We start from the raw sequence: 18,602 nt of genomic DNA on the forward strand, positions 1-18,602 counted from the left end.
GAGTCCCCTAAAGATATTAGCATATTACAGGAAAGGTTAACACAGACAAATGATTGATGCCAAAACCCTAGTCTAAAACTAAATGCAAAAAAGTGCATCATTGTCCCCTTTGGCAAAGAGGTAGCCCCTGCAAATTACAATATAGGCAGCACCCCCTTAAGCTCGAACCCAGTGGTGCTTGACTTGGGAATACAAATTGATAGCAGACTAAACTTTGATCACCATGTATCCACAGTGGTGTGGAAAGCCTTTTACACTGCACACCTCATAAGCAAGGGCATTGCATCCAAGACCAAGGATATTATAACTCCTCTGTACTCCACTCTCATCAGACCACTAATACAGTACAATGTTCCCTTTGCATGTACCCCACCAGACACCTGTAGCAGCTAGAGGCAACACAGACCAAGAGAATTCAGGGATTCCAAAATATGATCTACATGGAAATACTAAAAGCCCTGTCACTGTACTCTGTGTCCTACATTCTGCTGAGAAATTATGTGTGTCTAGCCTACAGAGTAGTCTCTGACCCTGTCCTGATGGAAATGCTGCATGCCTGCAAATCAAGTGGGGCAAGAGTAACTCGTTCCAAAGATCCCAACCTGGACTGTGACTTAAACAAAACATGCTGGAGAGACAGATATGTCTCCCAGAGGCGCTGCTACTCTGAAATAAGCTCCCAATTCACATTAAGCACAGCTCTTCAATGACCCTATTTAAGCACAGCCTGGACAATTGGATGGGAAACCGTTAATTCACCCCTGGGGTGGCACCTATGTGCCTTGTGGACGGGGCAGCTAGTGCTGATCATAGATTCACTCTGCAAACAATCAAACCAACTAACAATGTTAACTAAGGATCCATCTAACAATGGTCAGCTAGGGAACATGGGTATTACATGGCTAGGCATGTAAAGGCACTAGGGCCATTAGCCTAATAACCTCCTATGAACCTATGAATAATGTCTGGTTAAGCGACTTGCTTAAACTCATAAAGCAGACAAATGCAGATTGAGGGAATCAAATGCAGGATAAAAATATGAAACTTTGTATCATCTTACAGTGCTAGTGCTGTCCCTCTGTTTGAGTGGGAGCATGGAAGGGATGGCTGCAGTGCTAGTTTATATTTACACAACTTAAGACAGATACTGCATGTGTAATGGAGTCTCACATGTGCATACATGCCTCACAGTGTCACAGTAGGTCACTTTTTGGGAGGACAATGGTACTGCTGTTTAAATAATGACCATCTTCTGAGTGGTGATTTGACAGGGCTTCCCATATTCAGACAAGGACATGGGCAAGAAGAGCAGGTTCTAATCTGGAAGCAAGAAACCATCTGTAGTGGTTTAATCTCTGAGTAAAAAGTAAGTCACAGAACGACGAAGGTAAACAGATGAGGAAGAGGATATATACTGTCATGAGGTTATTGTTTACTACCCTCTAAAATCATGCGATGCTGACCTCATAATTTTGGGATAGCCCATAAAGCAACAAAAAGGCACAATATACCCTCTGAACATGAATTAAATGGATATTATAATTATAGTAGTATTTAAGGTATGTATTAATACAATAAAGGTTGTATGTAGTAGTAACATATCAAGTAGCAGGTCTCAAAAATAACCATTATTTTTAATGACATACTCTCTACATGAAAAAAATAATGACTAGATACCTTCCATTTAACCCTTTTATCTACAAATACTGCTCTTCCAGTTAAGGTTTTATCTCACACACTTGTGCTTGTGTCTTTCGGCTTTTCCCGGTTAGGGGTCGCCACAGCGGAACTCCGGTCCGCTAATGATTGGTAATTGATTTTTACATGCCAAGTCACCAGCCCTGATGCACAACCTTCAATGAAGGTACGCCCATTCACGCATGTCTCCACGCAGAAGATGCTCTAGCTGAGAATCGAACCGGACAGCGTCTTACTGTGACGCGACAACGCTACCGCAGCACCACCACTGCAGTTCAGATATTTAATAAGATTCATAACAAACATGCTTTTTTCATATATCTTTACGTTTTTGTTTTTTCCATTCAAGAAATAAACTTATAAACAATATTGATTAGTCATACTAAAAACAGATAAACAACATCAGAATAACAATAACATCAATTATATACAAAGTGCTGAATGCCTATTAATCTTTCAAGACAAAATATCAGTATAAAATGTTATTGTAAAGATTTTCCCAACATTGTTTATAATAGGATTGTTTATTAGAATTAGATACTATTCATGTCTGTGCTGATATATACTTTACTGCAGTTTGCTTAAAACCATCCCATGACATTTTTGTCATAACAAACATCTTATTTAACTATTATTACAATGCTGTGAAAATGACATGAACTGGAAATGAGTTTTACCCTAAAGGCCTTATCTTGATTGCATCAGTTTCCAGATATGTACCATACATTGTGCACAGTTCTCTTAACTATTTGATGCTCCCTGGGCACCTCTAAAGGGAAACTCATGTCTCATGGGCTTACTGACAGTAAAATCACACACAGTTACTAGTAGAAGTAAAGTGTTTCTATAAAATGCATTATGAGTTAGATTCCATGTTTGCATTGTGCCCTTAAAACACAAGCAACTATTTATTTGTATTACACGTATAACGGCACTTGCTGGTGCACTTAACACAGAACACCTCAATCTAACACCCTGCAGCTGGCACTACCATATATCTGCTAAATAAGCTCACACTGCAAACTCTGCTGTGCCTTGTGACATATTTACCATCATGTGAGCCATTAGGGTAAGGACAAAGGCTATATAAATTAAAAACTGCAACCTCCCTGCTACAGGCCCCATGAAGAGCTCAGTGTCTCTCCAACCTAACACCACTCTAAGCATTCAGCTTTTGTATCACCTTTATCTTTTATCCGACCACTGGATATATTCTTATAAGAAAAGTGCAGTCCAGGTCTGAACTGTCTGTAGACACAAACAGCTAAAGTTAACTTTGTACCTAACAACACTCTAAGTATTCAGCTGCTGTACCATCTTTATCTTTTATCTGATCGGTGGATACATTGGTAGAAGAAAACCACAGTCCGGGTCTGAATTGTCTGCAGACACAAACAGCTAAAGTTAACTTTGTGTATGTGTCTACCTGTTTGAGTTAATATTCATTATCCCCTGGAGAGCACTCTGCTTTGGCACTCATCTTCCATTTCTCTGCTATTCCCTTTGGTTAGCAAATAGTATCCATAACTCATCAAATACTGTGTGTTTGTTAATTTAAATTGAGATCACAGTAGCCTACTGATACAAGGTTATTCTGTTCTTCCATCTGAGAAATGGTTAAGAAATGGCTTACAGCTTCAGAGCAGTCCTTGGTCAATTCTCATTGTTTCTTAAACACAAACTTGTCTTTGCTTGGATCCCACTCTGTTCCTCTCCCTGCCCCCATATCCCACCCACCCCCCATACCTGTAATTTAAACTTGACCGAGCCACACCCACTGGAGTTCAAACCACCAAATCTGCTTAAGTAATTATAATTAACCCTTCCCATTACAAATTACTACCTATCTACAATACATTTGCACTCACACAGTAGCGACTACCCAGTAGATACATACCCAGTAAATACCCCAAACATCTCATACATAACTTATAACATTGAATATGTGACATTATAATCCACCCCTCCTATGCCAAAACGGCCTACCACATTAACACAAACTATCCATATTACCTTCTCAGGTACCCAAACCCCTACTTTAAATGTTTACTAATATCTACTTAATTTCAAATTCACTCCCCATTATATCCTGAGTAGTTATCATGTTTACCAAACCTCTTTCACTTCTTACTCAAATACTACTACTTATTACCATATCTTACCTAACCTATCTTACCCAACCTCTCAGTGCAAATCACCCACCCCCATTTCGTACAACTAACCCAATCTCCATGATGCACACATATTCCTCAACCTGCATATCACCCAGTCTCTACCCCTTCAATAATAGTATGCTCTTCACCTACAAACTCTTACCTAACCCCAAAAACTCTACTCACATCTATATTAGCTACATCCCCATAAAGCTTACACCCCATAGATAACATACCAAGCAACTCAAATACCTCTTCTGCCATCTCATCTCTATCCTTCTCTCCATGACATTCACCCAAACCCTGGCCCTTCTCCCCCACACGTCTCAACCTCCCAATCGCCTCCTCCTCCCACAACTGCTAAACCCCTCCTTTTCTCAGCTCTAAATGCTCAGAGCATATGCAACAAAATTCCTAACCTCCATGCCTGGCTTCTCCATAAACAACACAATATTCTGGCCATCTCAGGAACTTGGTTCAAACCCTATATAAAAGACTCTGAACTAACACCGCCCAACTACTCCATAATTAGGAAATATAGAACATATAAAAAAGGAGAGGAAGTCACTCTCCTCTACTCATCATCCCACTTAGTTACCCCTTATACCAAACCTATTCCCAAATTTGGCAAGGCAGAACTAATTCCAGCCCTACTTCATATACACAAACATAAACTTATATGCATGGTCTCTCTTTATATCCATCTTGGAGACAATATCTCAACCCTTGAAGATATTCTCTTCTAGTTCTCTAACAACATTACTAATGAAACTATAATCCCGGGTGATGTTAATATTAACTGGTGAACAATTCAATCTCCTACAAACTCACTTAATATAAACTTGTACAACTTCATCCAGCTTATTAACTCAACAACTATGCCTTCCAAGAACTTCCTTACTGGAAGCACCCTGTACTGGATTCTAGTTTCTCATCCACATTACTTCTCTGATAGTGGCACTCTGCATGATCCATTAGGCGACCACTTCTCCACTTTTGCCCACCATCTTCCCTCCTCCATACAACTAACTCATACCTACACCTTCACTCGCTATCTAAAAAACTTTAATCCTAGCACATTCTCAAATGCACTAAAAAAATTAACTGGAACAAACTAAAAACCCTTCCCTTAGCAAATGCTGTTACCTACTTTAACTCAACTTTCCTCGACTTGCTTGACTCCTTTGCCCCTCTGAAAGCAAAATGCATAAGAAGCAGTCCTGAACCTTGGCTAACCAAAAATGCCTTACTAGCTATGCAATTCCAGGATAAAGCCTGGAAACACTACTCCAAAAATAAAACTATCACCACCCTTAATGAGTTTAAAACACTTTGCAACAAAGTAAAAAAACGTATTATCTCAGACCACAAAGCCTGCTTCTCTACACTCCAAACCAACCATAACGTAAACCCCAAAAAAGTCTGGCATGGAATCTCCTCCCTTCTCAACCCTGGCAAAAAAAGAAAACCCCTGCCCTAATCCAGATGCCTCTGACTTGGACTTAGCCACCCAATTTAACACTTTCTTTATCGATTACATAAGTAAATGTGCATCATCCTTCACCTCCCAGTCAGCTTCCCCACCCTTATTTCCACCTATCCCTCCCTCCCAAAGCATCTTCTACTCCCAACCTCCTCCTTTCTCCTTCAACCCCATCCCTACAGCCACCATAAAAAAACTACTACTAACATTCAAATCCATCTCCAATGCCCCTGATGATATACCCTCATATTTCTTAAAAGTTGCCACAGAAGGCATAGCTCTTCCCATCTGCATACATCACTCTATTGCTGAATGTCAAGTTCCCCAGCTCTGGAAAAAGGCCTTAATTATTCCACTCCATAAAGGTGGTAATAACAATAATATCAGAAACGTTCGACCTATTGCTATCTTAGCCCCCATTTCTACACTTCTTGAAAAATGCATCCATCTACAACTTCTACCTTATCTTATAAACAACCAACTTCTAATCCCTACTCAACATGGTTTCAGACCTGGCCACAGCACTACCACAGCTCTCCTCTCCTTCTTAGAAACAGTTAATAAGGCCTGTAATACTGGCCACATCATGTCCACTCCCCTCCTTGACCTTTCTAAGGCATTCGACACTATCTCTCATAACCTTCTTTTCACTAAACTCTCTAAACTAAATCTATCCCACTCGTCTATTAACTGGTTTACCAGTTACTTCTCAAACAGGCAACAAGCAGTCAGATAGAAAAAGCCACCTCCCCTTTTCACAATACTCCCGCAGGTGTTCCCCAGGGTTCAGTTTTAGGCCCCCTTCTAGTCAATATATTCATAAACGATTTTCACCAAGCCATCCCAAATGCCAACCTTGTCCAATATGCCAATGATTCAACAATGATCTGCTCTGACTCTTCTGTACTCACCCTAGTTAAATTAACCCAAGATGCCTTCTCCATCACTGAGCAATGGATGATGGACAACCATCTAGCACTCAGTGCTACTAAAACTAAACTCATGATATTTACTGCTTCCAAAACCACCACCCTAGATAAAACCTCATTCTCAGTCACCAGTCAAAATAATATACCTCTTGAAATAGTCTCTAATGCTAAACTACTAGGAGTCCTGATCGATGACCAGCTAAAGTCTGATAATCATCTACAAGTAAATATAAAAAAACACACAAAAAAATAGGCATGCTTTACTGCCACAACTGTTACATCTCTCCCTCCACTACGGTCACCCTCACCAACACTTACCTTATTCCATCCCTCCTATACGGTGCCTCTGTCCTTACTAATCTGCAATCCTCCCTCAAGACTAAACTCTCCTCTTGCTATAATAAAATAACAAAATTTGCAACTGGCCATAGATCCACTTCCCATCACTGCACTGCCCTACACCAACTGAATTGGCTTGAGCTGTCCATTTACCTCATCTATATTCAGCTTGTCCAAGCACACAAACTTATTTTCACCCCCTCTCTCTGTCTCTCTCTCTTGCCACCACCTTTAAAATGCACCAACCAAATAGACTTTTGAGATCTCATTCCCAAAATCTAATTGAACTGCATATACCTGCCCATCCACCAGGCAAACATCTTACGTCCTTCTCTCTAGCACGCCATTGGAATTCCCTCCCACCTCTCATCCGCACCACCAGCAGCCTCTCATTTAAAACCTTACTTCACACACACCTAACTTCACTATGGGAATGCTCTTACTCCCACCCCACATAATCTCCCTACACTATAGCTACTCTCTATAAGCTATAATTCATAATAGCCTCCCATTGTTTTGTACCCCTAATAAACTCTAGGAATTAGCATAACTCCTAGAATGGTACAATTCAGTAGCCTAGAAGTTAACTGCATGAATTAGCATAACTGTTAAAAAATGCAGACTGTTTCTGTTATTGCATTGTGCTAATATGTTAAACTGTTAAAAACTTTGACTGTTTGTAAATATTACTCTTATTGCATCGTACTAATATGTGCACTCTACTAATTTGTGTTTTTCTATTTGTTTTATTTTGCTTAATTTGTGCACATTACATTTCTCTAATAACTTACTCATGTTAAATCTGTAATTTGTAATTTTCTGGAGCTTTTCCCCCCAGAACTCCATTGAAAACGGGCTCCTCGTGGCCCAATGGACTATCCTGGCAAACAAACTATAAATAAATAAACAAATAAATAAATAAATACATTTAGAGTACCAAGTCATTCAGCATTTTTTGAAAGATGCCAGAAAAATGGAACTGGTGTTCAATACTGACTTCCAGTAATGTCTGTATGGAATTTCCATATTCTCCCCATATCTGAATGAGTTCTCTTGGGTTTCCTCCCACCTCCCCAAAATATGGAGATTTGGTTAATTGACTATACTAATTATCCATACATACATATATATGCTGTATTTAGCCTAACCCTTGTAGTCTGGGTCACAAATGAAAAAGGGGTCTTGGAGCAGGCTGCCTACCTGTTTAAATAAATAAATAAATGCATGAATTAATAAATAAATACATGACTTAATACGTACATATATGCATAAATATATAAATTAATAAATACATACCTATATGACTTAGTAAATGCTCATAAGTAAACCTTCCCAGACCTGAGAACAAACAAACTCCACATAGACAGTAATTCGAACGTGTTGCTATAGTTTCACTGGAATGTATTTTTCACACAATATTAAACATTTTCTTACTTATCACCTTTATAAAATTTCCTTCAGTCCATTTCTTGTTTAAGGTAGTTGTATGTGTCCACATATATTGCAAGCATCCACTGAAGCCCAGTTTTGTTTTTATTTTTAATATTTAATCCCTTCTTGAAGTAACTCTCAATTAACAAACATTCTGAATCCTTTTATATTTCTCACTAATAGCTTTCTTCCCTACAGTGTCCAGTAGTGCTACTACCCCCCATATCAAATTGCATTCCCACCATCTCCCAGATTTTGTATAAAAATATGTCAAAACACACAGACAAGTAAGAGTTTAAGTTTTATTGAAATATATGGCTGAATATAAACAAAGAAGAAAGCATCAGATGTGCTGCATGAAATTAAATTAATACAGTTTTAATTAAACCTCACAGGATATTTGAATGAGTGAGTGCCTGATCATTTATGCAGGTGGGTTTCAGTTAGAGGAATACAACGTAATTGTGTATTCACAGTGTTTAGATTCTTTAAACATTTGTATTTTCAAATAATATATTTAAAGGATGTGTAACAATGGAAGTTTTTTTCATTCTGATACAGAATGTAAGTTTAGCATAGAATTGCGGGCACTGTCCTCTGTTGCAGTTATTACACGCATAAAGGACTAAAGAGTAACCCATGCAAAGTGCATGCACATGTGTTTGTACATTTAACAAAGACACAGCAATACACCGCAACATTTGATAACCACACATAATTCAAAATATAAAACATTTATTACCCTTATGTATATTTCTCAAAAATACATTTTCTTTTTAAACAGTGTTGTTTAGCGCAATTACAGAATTCAAGGAGCCATACAGCCTACATGATCCCTGCAATATTGTCAAAGCATTCCCTTTACAAGTCTTTTGTTACAGCATGAAACATACCAAAAAGTCCTTCAACATGAAGGAAATAGCTAGTCTGGAGCTTTTTTAAGTCAGTTGGAAAAATACAACTTTTGTATTTTTTTAACTGTTGTCTTTAACTTTATCTTAACTTTATCTTTTTTAACTGTTGTAACAAGGTATCAAATTAGTGATTTTTTTCAATAGAAATTAGGTAGTTTTTTTCCATGACCTGAAGATACATGAAGAAGCAATATGATTCATAAAATTGTACTGGAACATTAATCTTACATTTATTGAATGCTCACTTTTATAATCACCTTGTAGATTACCAGACATCCTATAAACATTATAGATTATACTTAATAATAATAATAATAATACAGTTCTGTACACTTTTGATAAGAAGGAATCACATTACACTTTACAATGTTATATTTGTTACTGATATAACATTATTTCACAACAATGCAGGTAACCTTTCAATCCTTGATTTACAGCCTTCAATATGAAATTAAAACAGTGAGTAAAAAGGTCACACAGAAAAAACAATCAGTCAAAAAACAAAAAGAAAAATCTAGCAAGGCTAGACTTGAAACACCTGATGTCCTTAAAGGTTAATTTGTATATATCCCATGTTACCTGTAATACAAGTGGTTTAAGGAATCACACAATGGAAAGTCTAGCATTGATAGCCTTCAATATGAAGGAAACAGTTACAAAGTACTGCAGTCATTTTAGAAATGTAAGCCTTTAGGGAAATTCAAGTTTCCTACATAAAGAGGAGGTGTATAATCTCATGGAGTCATATCTTCCTCTGGTTTCAGAACTGAATTGTTTATTAGACAGTGTCTTTACCTTTACCAGGGCCTCCATAATGCTTTGGTGCTATTGAAACGGTCCTTCTTATGGAGGTATTGACATGAAGGAGATGAGGGAGGATTTGTAGGGTCCTGTGTTAGTCGATTTTGATACAAATTACATGATGAAGGAAATTCAAGGGAAGGTAGGGGTACATCTGCAACTTGGCCTTGCTGGATGTGATTCAACACTTGAATTTCGGCTTCTATGCTGGGTTTGCGGACGGAGGCAAATGCAATTGTCTCTTGTAAACATCTGGAATAGCCTTCTCTGAAATCCTGGTGGGAACTGGTCCGCAAGGATCCTGCAAATGAAAAGATATACCAAGCCAGTTTAGATGTTTGTTTCTGATGATTCTTGAAAAATAGTCAAGTATATTATATTATTATTATTATTATACACCAGAATCTGTAATTTTTTTTATTATGATTTCACTCCCATTGTTGAGGTAAACTGACTTACTTTTTTGAAATTATGCCCAAATAACTACTGATATTAGACATTGTAATCATGCACTATGTGGCAGATTATAATTTATTGGTCAACACTTCTGTAGCTTACTGTTTTGAATTACATCATGACCACTCAAGTAACATTAAATATTAAGGAATATGGATGAAGCTCATGTGGTCAATAGTCTGTTTTGATTTTAATTATAGCACTACATGTATACGTCAGACATTTGCTGAGTCTAGCATAAAAATGTGCTCATTTTCTTTTTACCCTATAAATTATTTTTTTGTATTGTACCAAACTCTGGTTGGTCTTCCAGAAGCTTACATTTTTTTTTATTTTAATATAACCTTACTGAAAGATTGTCTGTAGTTCTACAGACAGACAAATTCCTTTTCAAGCCCCAAGCTAGCACCATTCTATATTTGAATTCATTCAGCTCTGATTCCATCCTTCGCACTGTCTCTGCGTGATGCTTGAGTTCTGCTTGTACATTAAAAACAGCCCTACTGCAGTCATTGATGGAATCTGTGAATTCTGAATTACATGTGGTATAAATGTTGCAGAAACTCCACTGAATACTAAAAATATAGATCATTTCATGCTTCTTATTCATTGAAGAGGTTGCCAAATATAAACTGTCTTAATAAGCACAGATATGCAATACAGGTAGCAATTATTAAGGCAAATCATGCAAGAACTTACTTTTACTCTGGCCTTGTTGGTGCTGTCTCAGAAGGTTCACAGTCATTTCCAGGACGTCAGCTTTCTCTAATCTGGAATTGGGCTGCTGCTTGCTGAACTCTTTTTCTAACAACCCCTTCAGTTGTTCGATGCTGCTGTTGATACGGTCTCTTCTCATCTTTTCAGCTGTCAATTTCCTTAGCTATAAAGACAATTAAAAGTTTTTACAAGGCAGTCTTTCACAAACTTAATAACATGATCTAAACATTGCAGTAACTTATATATAGTTTTAACAGAGATTGTGTTGTTATTTATTGTTATTGGTCCCTCAGCACAGAAGATTAAGGCTCCAAGCTATTACAGAGCTCCTTCCTCTAGTCCAGGGCACAAGGTTTGAAACTATCCATCTCCTTTTGCTTACTGAATTATTCTGAGCAAGTCACTTACTAGGCAGTGTTCCCAGGTTGTCCCTGGGAAAGGACACTTGTGTTCAATGATCTTAACTAATCAAGAAATTAATAAAATAAAAATATAACTGTGATGCAGAAATGTGACATTTGAGTGACTATGCTGATTACAAATTATTCTAAAGGGCAACAGTTTAATTTGTCAGCAAGCACATATATTTATTAAAATGTAAGACATTTCACTTTAACATAATATAATGTTAGTATACAAATACTGCTTACTTTATAATTGTCTTTGTTAGAGTTGAGATCACCAGTATAAATCACACAAAGATTGTTTTGGGTCATTCTTGTCCCTCTCTGTCGAGCAACAGTGAGTTCTGTTTATTCTTAGGCAGTAAGTAGTCTTCCTACAGAGGGGGAAGATATCCCTGTATTTATACATTTCAAGCAGCAGGGAAACCTGTGGGTCTCTGGCTCACTACAGTTTCCCACACTCAGCAGCCAATCAGTGAGTAGAAAGGAACAATAGACGTGTGCCTTCCTGAAGGATGAACTGCCTGAGAATAATAGCTTTACAGCAGATGGGCAGGTGGACAAAATGTAGTAATAATGGAAGGAGGGTGTGTAATGAGATTTAAGATGTGGGAAACTTCTGACATACAGAAACCCAGAAGCAATGCCTGATGTTAAGGAAAAGGATATTCTTCTGACATCTGCTGAATAAAGTGTGCCAGCAGTTTGTTAGAAAAGTAAACAGTTAAAAAGAATACTGATGCTATAATATTAAAAGTTTTCTTTTTAACTTTGAAGTGATAAACATTCATTTGTTTAATATTAGTAGTCTTGCTTAGGTACTTGAGGAAATTAGAGTAATAAATTAGTCACTCCAATTGCCTGGTAACAGCATGAAGAGGTTCACTTTTCCTTGTTTAAAATGTATTTAATTAAGGGTTGGTTAAGGAACAGGAAAGCGTTGCTGTCAAAACTGCAAACAAAAATAGGATGTTGGAATATTACATTCATTCAGATGTTTAGCAGGTAATACTTTAAACAGGGCTTATTTACCAGTAAATATTAAATACGAAGCAGGAACTGTTGGTAATAGTTTATGTATTAAATTAATTAATATTTTGGCTTAAAAGACCTGATGAGTTGTACATAACTCATTTGTAGGTATAAGCCAAGAAACAAAACTAGAAGCCAGGAGGAAAATATAGTACTAACTCAGACCAAATAAACAGTAGAAAAAATGGCTATAGTGTACAGAATTCAGACTATATCGAGAAGTACAGTAAATTAATTTGCAGAAGTTATTTGCCTCTTCTTAAGACTTAAAAAAGCCTCTATTTATGTGAAGCTTTATAACAGACTTAAGGAGAAATAAGTATCTCTACTACTGACAATACACCTGCACTTGGATAAACACATAGAACAATATTTGTGCGAGCATACATTCAGGCACATTAAAAATTACAAGATAAAGACATACATTTAGGTGTATTGATATTTGCAAGATAGAGTTGAATGTCTTTAACTACACATGAAAGCTATAAATTTAACCTTGCAATGTGGTAGCACCTTCATAAAAATGTTATACAAATGCAAGATTCATAAAGAACAGCAGTAAGTAAAAAGATATTTTAAAGTAGTAGAATATTTCTTTTATATTGAGATATGCTTTAATTGAACGAAAGATGCTTAAATAATCTTAACCTTTTGTACATCAGGATGACAAAATTGGAATGCACAGAATTTGAGGCTTTTAAATGCAATATAAAATAGTATGTTGTCTTATATTTCATATCTGTTCAATAATTGTTCTAAATGAAAGCTCTAAAATCTGTCAGAACCTTTTTATTTTATTTTTTGCTGATTTATTTTCAAGAGGGAATCATTTCAATCCCACTACAGATGCTGCATTTAGTTTGTATTCTTATTTTCAACTTCAGAAATGCAATTGACCAGAAATATTCCAGACAGGGTTGTGACTGTGGTTGTTCTATTCATGTCCACGAAGAATAGGCTCCTCACTGAACCATGACATCTAAATCCAGGTAAGGCAATGGAAGCTGGGAAGATTCTCTTCAGAAGTTAGAAGAAGCTTAAGATAAGGATTATATAGTTTGACAGTTAGAGCAGAGGACTAAAGCTCTGATCTGCTTGTTGAACCCACAATAAAAAGTCCACCTCCATTTGCCTTCTGTGCGATTCTGAACAATTCTGTAACCAAACAGTGCTCCTCGGTCACTCTTAACTTGCCCAGCCAGCAAATGGGCAAAATAAGTAACAATATTTGTTTCTATATTAACAAGTTACAGAGAGAAAGGTAGCACTCCTTGACTAGAAAATGCATATGTAATATCACTTCACATAAACAGAAAAAGGATAAAGGCTAGTCAATTTGGCCTCTGTAAGAAGAAAATATGATTTTGCTTCATATTTTGCCCTATCCCTTGTAAAAGTTTTGATTTTCTGGTAAGATACTGCAGATTACACCTTCATAGTTTTTATTATTTTGAAAACACATGTTGATGCAAAAAATGTTGTTCTTTTAACTTTTTAAGTAAATTAGAGTAATAAATAAAATGTTCTTGATTTTGGGCCTTTGGCCCTCCATTATGTTTGGCTTTGTCCAGAATTCTTGAGCAAAGAAGTTGAGATGTATGGGTGTGATAGCTATACTGACTGGTGCATTTAAGGGTATACTTGTGTTTTTGTGTATTGTATGCTAATAAGCCAAATCTTTCTGCATGAGGTGCGTTTTTTTTTACATTTAATGGTCTGCAAATGCAGTGTATATGATGTTCTTCAGTCACATCCTGCTGTGCATCATTTCACTTTAATACTTTCTGACACAATGCAGGTTCTGTACTCTGAGGTGCAGTTTGACATATTGTGATTCACACTTATTACTTTGTTCTGTTAGGTGTTTTCATTTGCACAGCTGTTCTGTAGTTTGGCTCATAGCAGTATGCAGTTGCAGTGATCTACTTTCATTCATTCATTCATTTTCCGATACTTCATTTATCCTATTAGGGGTCACAAGGAGCTGAAGCCTATCCAGCACTAGTTCAACATTAGTGGTGTATTTGTGAAATTGTATCATGTTGTGGTACAGAAATTCTGTGCATGGTCCATATTCATTATGAACTAGCTTTTGAAGCTTGATTTGGCCTGGTACAATGTAACATAATTCTTTTTGTCCTCTGACCATCACATGCACAGTTAGCCTGGTGTCCCACGTTAATTATTGGGTCTATTGGCTACTCCCGTTAACCACAGGACTAATACCACCATTTTTGCTGGGGCCAGCATTGACCCTAAGGATGTCCTGGGAGGGTCATAGTGTCATCCATCAAGCTGTTTTGTTTTCTGTTATGCCTTATCTGAAATCTCCCACCTGGTGAGTATGGTTGCAAACACATGTGTGGGTTTGCATGGGGAAAGCTACTATGTATTGTCCTGCCTCTTCAGCAGTTCAGCCATGCCCACCAAGCCACCACCTCTTCAGGCCATGCCGTCCACTACACTACATCTCCAGCCTCCACCTGGGATAATCAAAGAAGGTGCCCACATCACCACCACCTTCCTGAGATGGTACCACCCATACATCCCTGCCATTCCATCATTTGAGCAAGCTGCTAATTTAATCCAGGTCTCTGGATCTGTAGTCAGGGATTTATACCTCTACACCACTAGGAGAACTACTAAAACTTTCTCAGATAACCTCACTACTATGTATGTAAATTAATATGCTTTGAGTATCCTAAGTATGCCACATTCAGATACTAACATTGTACTTGTGACCACTTTGGGGGAGTCTTTTGCAGTAGTACCCCTTGTACCCAATAAGTCTCTGACATTTTTTCTTAAAACATTGTCACTTCTCATGAGTAAACGTACATGACTGCCACATACTACTCCATGCCCTGTCCTACTATTCTCACTTCACTTTGAATTTTCTAGTTTTTCCTGTATTCAGTCCTCTAGACTTTCCTACTGCACTTCATAAATAAATACATGCCTCTTCTGCATTGTTTCACTTCTATTGCACCCTTGCCTTCCTTCTGTATATCAGCTCTCATTCTCCTTCTAATTTTAACTGATTGTTCTCTGTGGAAACTCTACTGCCAGGGTTCAAGACACACTGTTCACTCCCCTAACCAGCCCCAAAATTCCACCCACGCCCACTATACCTACTTTTATCTTGCACCTATCTCCTCCTACTTATTAATTCTACCAACCACCTTCTACATCCTCACTATCCAGCCAATTATTTCCCACCTTTAATACTCTCTCCTATGTCACCAACCTCTTACACTTCTCTTGATTGATTAGCTGATTGTCCAGTTTTACTCCCTTAATCCCAAGTTCCAACAGTTAAACATGCTTGTTTTCACTCTAACCATTATTCTCAACCTTCTCAGCCACCTCATTACTTATCATACTACTACCCTTCCACCAATCCTCTCTCCACACTCAACCAAAATCTCAGAACCAGCAACCATGTTCATTTTAAGTCAATTTCATCCTACCTATTCAACCATTCTCCTAAAAACTGCTATAAAATAAAAATTCTACAAAATCATTTAGGCTTTACCCTATACAAACAAAATTCAAAATTCACCATAAAGAAAATGCCCCTATCACTTTTCTACTTCCAAAACACATCTTTGAGAGGTGACATCCATCCTAACCCAGGCCCTACTCCAGTCACTTACCAACAGGCCTCTGAGTACACCAATGGCCATCCCCACCCCTTTCACAAAACTCTTAACATCATTTCAATTAATATATCTTGCATATATAACAAAGTTTCTGAACTACATGCCTGGATGTCTCATTACTCCCCATACACTTGGTTTAAACCCCACATAAAAGACTCAGAAATTCTACTCCTGGTTCGAATTATCAGAGTTGATTGTACCTTTAGAAACCTAGTGAAACTAATGTCTATTGCTCAAACACACATGAAATTACCATCTACATCAACCCAACCCAGTTCCTAAATTCAGCCATACTGAATTACTCATTTCATTCCTCAGACTAAACATCAGTAAACAATCCTGTGTCATAGTTCTTTACATCCACCCAGGTAAATTCCAAGACACACGGGAAAATGTATTCTGCTGGATGACCAGTATTTTTGTAAATGAAAATTATACCACGAGATATCAATACTGATTGTCAGACCCTATAACCCAAACACCCAAGCTTTAGATTAAATCTCTGTGGTCTAACCCAACTTATTAATACCCCTACACGTTACAACAAAATCTCCAGTGATTGTATTACTCTAGATTGGATTATAGTCTTTGACCCCAACACAAATAGCTCCTCTGGAACTCTCTCAGACTCCCTTAGTGACCACTTTCCAACTTATGCCTACTGACACTCAAGCCACCAATCCAAACAACATTTAGAAAGCCATCTGAAACCTCTCACACTTCCACCCACATTCCTGCACATCAACACTTCAGGCCATCAATTGGGCCACCCTAAAACAACTCATAGGCAATGGTGTAGTCACTTTCAATAAAATATTTTTCAACTACTAAATAGCTTTGCCTCATCAGAAAACAAGGTTAAATCAAACCATATCCCTGGCTATCAAACAGCACAAAAATTCTAATGCCTGGGACGACATGGTCGACAGACCACAATGCTTTGCCAGAGATGGCCTGCACCTGTCACCCCTGGGATTCTGGATACTAGCTAAGGCTCTTGCCGCCCCTATAGTGCCTTTTTTAGGCAAGGTTCAAATGACAAATTCACCACCATAACAGGAACAGGCAAGTAAAAACTGAAGGTAATGCTACTCAATGCTAGAAATCTAAATCTCAAAATGCACTAATTCGAGGCACTCCTTAAAATGGAGAACATCGATATCTGTGCTGTGGCTGAGAACTTTTTCAAGGTTCTAGAGAGCACCCCAGCATTACCAGGCTATAACTCTTACCACACTTTTCGGCCATCTAACCTGGACCAGAACACCAAAGGCGGAGGTGTGTCCATATTCATTAAGAATATCCACACCTCCAGGCCAGTTGTGCAGCATAATGCATCCGAGGTTATCCAATTGCAACTAACTCTGGGCAAAACTGCAATCCAAATTGTAGCTTGCTACAGATCCCCCACCAGGCCCCAGGATTCCCACTCCTCTTTTCTTGATATACTGGAAAATATTAGGGTTCAACCAAACACCCTATTAATGGGCGAATTCAACTACCCCACCATTAACTGGGAAAACTACTCATGTACCAACTCCTTCACTCAACGCTTTCTGGAGTTCATAAATTCCAATGCCCTGGATCAACTTATCCACACCCCCACCAGGGGCAACAATATCCTAGACCTAGTCATTACCAACATGAGTGACTGGTGTTCCACACCTGAAGTCAACTCCTCATTGGTCAGATCCAACCATAAGCTAATCACCTTAGATATCTGCATCCCGCCCCCACCCACCATTAAGGAAACTATGATAAAACATTTTTCCAAAGCCAACTTCATGCTTCTTAAGACAGAAGTGGCGAACTTCATGACACCCATGCAGATGGACAATACAGTTACGACTGCTGAATCCTACACAAATGCCCTCTATAAGCACTTACACGAGTGCATGGATCGTGCTATACCAAACAGAACCAAGACGCTATCCCCTAAAAAAGGAAGTCAATCTGGTGGTCCCCTGCCATAAACAAACTCTACAACAGAAGGAAGAAACTGTTGCAAAAGAGAGTAAAATTTAATGAGTGGAGGAGCTGCCTGGTAAGCCTCAGTAAAAATCTGAGATCCCTTATAAGATCCTCCAAAGCTAGCTACGAAAACAAAATCACCACTGATTCTAAGGGCAACCACAAAGCATTCTATAGCTATGTCAAGAATCTCCATGGGATTTTACTCCACTCATGGGATTTTACTCTCTTTTGCAACAGTTTCTTCCTTCTGTTGTAAAGTTTGTTTATGGCAGGGGACCACCAGATTGGCTTCCTTTTTTTGGAGGATAGCGTCTTGGTTCTGTTTGGGATAGCACGATCATGTAAGTGCTTATAAAGTACAATTGTATAGGATTCAGTAGTCATAACTGGATTGTCCATCTGCATGGGTGTCATGAAGTTCACCACTTCTGTCTTAAGAAGCATGAAGTTGGCTTTGGAGAAATTTTTTACCATGGTTTCCTTAATGGGGGGTGGGGGCAGGATGTGGATATCTAGGGTAATTAGCTTATGGTTGGATCGGACCAATGAGGCGTTGACTTCAGGTGTGGAACACCGGTCACTCATGTTGGTAATGACTAGATCTAGGAT

General features: G+C 38.1%; 1 protein-coding gene across 1 annotated transcript; it reads right to left on the reverse strand.

The window, feature by feature from the left end:
* Window positions 1-9,488: 9,488 nt before the first annotated feature.
* Window positions 9,489-11,667, reverse strand: LOC122788806 (transcription factor HES-5-like). The gene is made up of 3 exons (XM_044055682.1): window positions 11,572-11,667; window positions 10,904-11,084; window positions 9,489-10,049 (listed from the first exon to the last, which is right to left on the reverse strand). The coding sequence occupies exons 1-3, from the start codon at window positions 11,635-11,637 to the stop codon at window positions 9,745-9,747; spliced, it is 552 nt and encodes a 183-aa protein (XP_043911617.1). The 5' UTR covers window positions 11,638-11,667; the 3' UTR covers window positions 9,489-9,744.
* Window positions 11,668-18,602: the final 6,935 nt, after the last annotated feature.

This window comes from Protopterus annectens, chromosome 14.part0 (assembly GCF_019279795.1).
Source record: "Protopterus annectens isolate FY-2018-M chromosome 14.part0, PAN1.0, whole genome shotgun sequence".
Lineage (NCBI taxonomy): Eukaryota > Metazoa > Chordata > Ceratodontiformes > Protopteridae > Protopterus > Protopterus annectens.